The following is a 6,000-nucleotide window of genomic DNA, read 5'->3' as shown; positions in this document are numbered from 1 at the left end:
GCTTCCTGCATGCAGCACTGCCTCAATGATCTCGTCGGAGAGGTCGACGAGGTCTACATCGATGACATTGTGGTCATGTCCAGGGGGCTGACCACCTTGTTGAGATTTTGGAGCGAACCTTCGCACGGCTCCAGTCCTACAGGTTCAAGCTCAACCCCGAGAAGTGCGTCTTTGGGGTCTTGAAGGGAAAGCTACTCGTCTTCATCATCTCTGAGCGAGGGATCGAGGCCAACCCGGAGTAAATCACAGCCATCTAGAACCTAGGCCCGATAACCAACCTCAAGGGTGCCCAGAAGCTGATGGGCTGCTTGGCCTCTCTAAGAATTCACGGCTTGGGGAGCGGGGGATGCCGTTGTAGAAGCTGCTGAAGAATTCCAACCACTTCCATTGGACAGATGATGCGCAGGAAGCCTTCGACTGACTGAAGGCCTTCCTCGGCGAGCCGCCGGCCCTGGTCTCCCCCAAGCCAGAGGAGCCGCTGATGCTCTATATCGCCGCTACCACGCAGGTGGTCAGTGCTTCTGTCACACCTAGTTTTGAAAAGGAAACCGAATGCAGCTCATATGTGCGCCAGGATCAAGTTGCACACATATGATAGACAATACAAGTGCATATCTGAAATAATGTCATAATGAAAGAGTGTATCATAGTACATTATTACATGACCGAAAGTCTTAATCTTAAACAAATAAGTAAACGTTTATAACTAGCAGCGGACTTCAACTTCACAAGTAGATGACTGGGTGACATACGCCTAGTACTCTTCAAAATCTTTAGGGAACTCCGGACAATTATCTTGTTCTGAGCAATATTTGTTTTAATAAAGCAAGCATGAGTACACTTATGATTGGTACTCAGCAAGTGGAGTAAATTATATGACATGCAAGGCTAAAATCAAGGATAAAATGACATGGTTGACTACGATAAGCATTTTTAGTTGATCAAATTTTATTTAGCAAGCATTAACTAAGTGTAAGTATATACCAACCCTTAATTAAATAAAAGAGATAAGATAACAACATTGTGAACAAAGAACCTCAATTTAGATCATCTTTAAGTTCAATTATCATGTGAGGGTCCAAACCGCTCTTAACCGTGAGCACGGCTGATATATCAGTTTTCACTCTGCAGAGGTTGTACACTTTACCCACAACTCGTGTTTCCTTTAATGCCCGGGTTTGCAAGGCCCTTAAATACTTCCAAGGTGAGTGGCAAGGATTCACTGTGAGACTTTTAGAAAGATTCCCTAACTTATAATGATCCGCTAAGGTTTGAAGTCAAAGCGGTCACAACCCTTCCTAATAAGGTAGTGCCTTAGCCAAGGACCTATCATAAAGCCTCAAGAAGACTGAGCTATACCCCGATGATGCAACCCCTCTTGCCCTTTCGGTAAGATTATCATAAGCTAAAGTTTCTAATTAATTAGCCAAAATCAGAGCCATGTAGTATTATGGTTGCATTTTTTCCTAGGTGGTTCTCCATATTCCAATTAATGCAATGATCTTAATTATCACCATAAAAGTATTCCAAAACATGAGTAAACCAGTGTAGTATGATTTCAGGTTATCTAAATAAAGTCTAGTAAAAGCAACTAGTGTAGCTACAACATAAATATTACAATCCAGGTTTAATCAAGGAAGTTCAAAAGAAACTAGGCACATTCTTAGTTTGGGATCCATCATATTCTAGACACATGCATGCATATAAAGTAAATGTATGTATTTATAAAGTTATTGGAACTGGAGTATGATCAAGGACCACTTGCCTTCATCAAAGAACTACTGCTGCTTGGAAACATCTTCAAAACCTTGCTCTTGTGGACCCTCGAACTGCGCACCGTCTATCGTAACACACAAGTACATACAAACAAACAAATACAATAAATAAGAAATAGTACACCAAACAATAAAAATAGAGCAAAACATCATTATAAAGCTACTGTATACGTTGCAAGGTGCGTGAGCGAGAGAATAAATGAAAACGGAGTTAAAATGGAGAAGTTATGGCTAAAATATGATTCTAGGGGCTTATTTGTAGAAGATTTGAAACTAGAAGGGCTCTGGACAAAGAAACCGAGGGCTAGAATATAATTAAAACTTAGATCTAGGGTTTAGATTTCAAAACAGAGGGGCTAAGGATGGCGGGTTCTATTTTAGAAAAGGACAGGGGCCTGAATAGAAGAAAAAAGATGTATTCGTGAACACTTTTGAACTGTCATGGACTGCGGGTTGATTTCGATAGAACTTAAGGGCTAAAGTGCAAAATAACCTAGGGTTAACCGGTATCAGTTCATTTGACTCCGGTCTAGATCTAATCTAGACCGTCGGATCTGGATCGGATGGCGGTGAAGTGGCGGGCACTGGGGGGCGGCAGGGCTGGGCAGTGGTGGCGGGCGGTGGCGGCTCGTCGGAGATCCGCGTAAACGCGACTCGGGTTTGGCCTGGGAGAAAGAGAGCGAGGATGGGAATGCGTCTATGGAGTTAAGATGAAGTGCCGGTGGCCGGGGAAGGCGGGTGACGACGAGGTGCGGTGGCGAAGCTCCGGCGAGCAATCGTGCACGCGGGAAGGCGGGAAACCGAGGAGGAAAAAGGCCGGTGACGATGACCACCTCCACGCGGAGCTTCTATGGCGGGCGGGGGCGATGGAGCAACGGCGGAGCGGCACGAGGGCGGCGCATCCAAAACGCGGTGAAGGCAGCTGCGGCTAGGGTTTCGAGGGCGAGAAGGCCGCGGCTGAGGTTTTGGCTAATTCTAGGGCACGGGCGGCTTTTTATAGGGCGGCCGCGGGCCTTAGCGTGCGGGCCTGAGGCTCTGCGCGGCGGGGGAAGGCCGAGATGCGGCCGGACTCGGATGCGAGTACGAGCCGGACTCGTGCTGGAGGTCGGGGATGACCCTGACGGGCGGGCCCCGCCTGTCAGCGTGAGAGAGTGAGAGAAGGAGGGAGCCGGGCTGCTAGACCGCGCGGGAAGGAAAGGAGCGGCTGCTGGCTGGCCCGCGCAAGCCAGCTGGGCTAGGCCGTGCGGGAGGAAGGAAGGGGAGGGAAAGACCAAGTTGGGCTGGGCCGCAACAAGGAAAAAGAGAGAGGGAAAAAGAAAAGGAGGGAGTGGGCCGGGCCCAAATAGAAAAAGAGGGAGAAAAAGAATTGCATTCAAGTGCATTTAAATTTAAATTTGAAATTTAAATTCAAATGGAAGATAAACAATAAAACAATGCAATGTGGCATGAAATGCACAAAACCTATATTTCCTTATGTTTCTTTCTATGGTTAAGTAAAGTACTATTAATTCACGGTAAATGCTCTAAAATTAAAATAATGGAATAAAAACCTTGTCCTAAAAGAATCTAGCAAAATTTATTTAGGTTTCTAATTTGAAAATTAGGGTGTTACAAACCTACCCCCCTTAAAAGGAATCTCGTCCTCGAGATTCGGCTGGGCTAGCAAAGAGCTGGGAAAATTCTGCCTGTAACTGGTCCTCTCGTTCCCAAGTAGCCTCATCCTCTGCATGGTGACTCCGCTAAACCTTACACATCCGAATCCTCTTACTCCGGGTGATTCTCTCCAATGTATCCAGGATTTTAACCGGGTGCTCTATGTACGTCAAATCTTTCTGTACATTCAACTTCTCCAGTGGCAACTGTTCCTCTGGTAACCTCAAACACTTCTTCAACTGTGATATGTGGAACACGTTGTGCACATCTGACAGTCGCGCAGGTAGCTCTAGCTGGTAGGCTACCTCGCCTTTCCATTCCAAGATCTTGAACGGGCTAATGTAATGAGGTGACAACTTCCCTTTGACCTTGAATCTGCGCAAACCTCTAATAGGTGACACTTTCAAATACACAAATTCTCCTACTTCAAAAGTCAACTCCCGTCGTTGAGTATCTACGTAACTTTTCTGCCTTGACTGAGCCACTTTCAGATTCTCATGGACAACCTGGACCTGTTGTTCGGCCTCTTTAATGATCTCAGGCTCGAACAACTGACTTTCACCTATCTCACTCCAATATAATGGAGTTCTGCACTTCCTGCCATACAATGCCTCAAACGGTGCCATTTTCAAACTAGCCTGATAATTGTTGTTGTAAGAGAACTCTACAAATAGCGGACTCTTATCCCAACTGCCTCTGTGTTTTAGGGCACAAGCCCTAAGCATATCCTGTAATACCTGGTTTGTCCTTTCTGTCCGCCCATCAGTCTGCGGATGATAAGCGGAGCTAAAATTCAACTTCATGTCCATTGACTCATATAACTTCTGCCAAAATCGAGATGTGAACTGAGTACCTCTGTCTGACACTATCTTCTTTGGTGCAAACACACAATTTGGGAGATATATAACTCTGCTAGTCGTGCCCCTGTGTAGGTGGTCTTCACCGGTATGAAGTGGGCTACTTTGGTCAAACGATCCACTATAACCCATATAGAATCATAACCATCTCGTGTGCGTGGCAACCCCACGATGAAATCCATACCAATTTCTTTCCATTTTCATTCTGGCACCTTCAATGGCTGTAACCAACCGGCTGGTCTCTGATGTTCTGCCTTGATTCTGTGGCACACATCGCACAGTGCCACATGAGCTACAACATCACGCTTCATGCCATACCACCAATATCTCTCCTTCAAATCCTGATACATCTTGGTACTGCTCGGATGGATAGAATAAGATGAGTCATGAGCTTCCTGCAAAGTTTTCTCACGAAGATGATCCACATTGGGCACACATATCCTCTTTCAGAATCACATAGTTCCATGTTCATCTTCCATGAAGTCAGGTGCCTTGGCTGCTTCTATCATCTCCTTTATCTCCTGAATCTTAGGATCCTCAAGCTGACCCTTCCGTATCTCTTGCTCGAGAGTTGGCTCTACTTCCATGGTGATTCCTTCCGTATGAGCAATGAACCCAAGGTTGAGTCATTCAAACTCTTTATACAATTCCCGAGGCATCCGGCTAACCATTGTCGCGTTCACATAGCTCTTGCGACTCAATGCATCGGCAACCACATTTGCCTGACCTGGATGATAGTGTATCTCCAGGTCATAATCCTTTATGAGTTCTAGCCATCTTCGTTGTCTTAGGTTGAGGTCATTCTGAGTGAAAATGTATTTCAAAATCTTGTGATCACTGTATATCTAACATCTGTGACCCAACAAATAGTGCCTCCATATCTTCAGAGCATGTACCGCTGCTGCTAACTCCAGATCATGTGTGGGATAGTTCTGCTCATGTTTCCTCAACTGACGAGAAGCATATGCAATCGCGTGTCCCTCTTGCATTAATACACAACCAAGATCTTGTTTAGAAGCATCACAGTAGATGTCGAAACTCTTGTGAATCTCAGGCATAACAAATACTGGTATGGTAGTCAACCTTTTTCTCAACTCATCAAAGCTGTTCAGACATGCCTCTGACCATATAAACTTCTTGTCTTTCTCTAGTAGTGATGTAAGGGGTTTCACTATCTTAGAGAAGCCTTCTATAAACCTCCTGTAATATCCCATGAGTCCTAGGAAACTCCGGATCTCTGACATTGTTGTTGGCGGTTCCCAATTCAACACATCTCTGACCTTCCCTGGATCCACTGCAATACCTCCACCTATGATAACATGACCAAAGAACGAGAACTCTCTCAACCAGAATTCACACTTGCTGAGCTGGGCATACAACTGATTTTCTCTGAGTTTCTGCAGAACTAGCCTCAAGTGTCCCTCGTGTTCCTCCTTATTCCTGGAGTACACCAAAATATCATTGATGAATACCACTACGAACTTGTCAAGATACTCCATGAACACTTTATTCATCAGATACATGAAGTAGGCTGGAGCATTAGTCAACCCAAATGATATGACTGTATATTCGTATAGCCCGTATCTGGTAGTGAAAGCTGTCTTGGCAATATCTGAGGGTCGTTTCCTCAGCTCATGATATCCCGACCTCAAATCAATCTTAGAGAATACTCTGGCTCCCTTCAACTGATTAAACAGGTCTTATATACGAGGCAA

The 6,000-nt window shown here is 45.2% G+C and overlaps 1 protein-coding gene across 1 annotated transcript in view; it reads right to left on the bottom strand.

The window, feature by feature from the left end:
• Positions 1-325: 325 nt before the first annotated feature.
• LOC112890362 overlaps positions 326-6,000 on the bottom strand; it is a gene marked incomplete at its 5' end in the record, with an annotated part of 62,239 nt that continues 56,564 nt past the window's right edge. Inside the window, one exon of the mRNA XM_025957265.1 lies at positions 326-530. Within this exon, the coding sequence (XP_025813050.1) occupies positions 326-530 (205 nt within the window). The remainder of the gene's footprint in view (positions 531-6,000) is intronic.

Source organism: Panicum hallii, chromosome 4 (assembly GCF_002211085.1).
Source record: "Panicum hallii strain FIL2 chromosome 4, PHallii_v3.1, whole genome shotgun sequence".
Taxonomy (NCBI): Eukaryota; Viridiplantae; Streptophyta; class Magnoliopsida; order Poales; family Poaceae; genus Panicum; species Panicum hallii.
The sequence above is the reverse complement of the archived record's forward strand: the minus strand, read 5'-3'. Positions and strand labels throughout refer to the sequence as shown.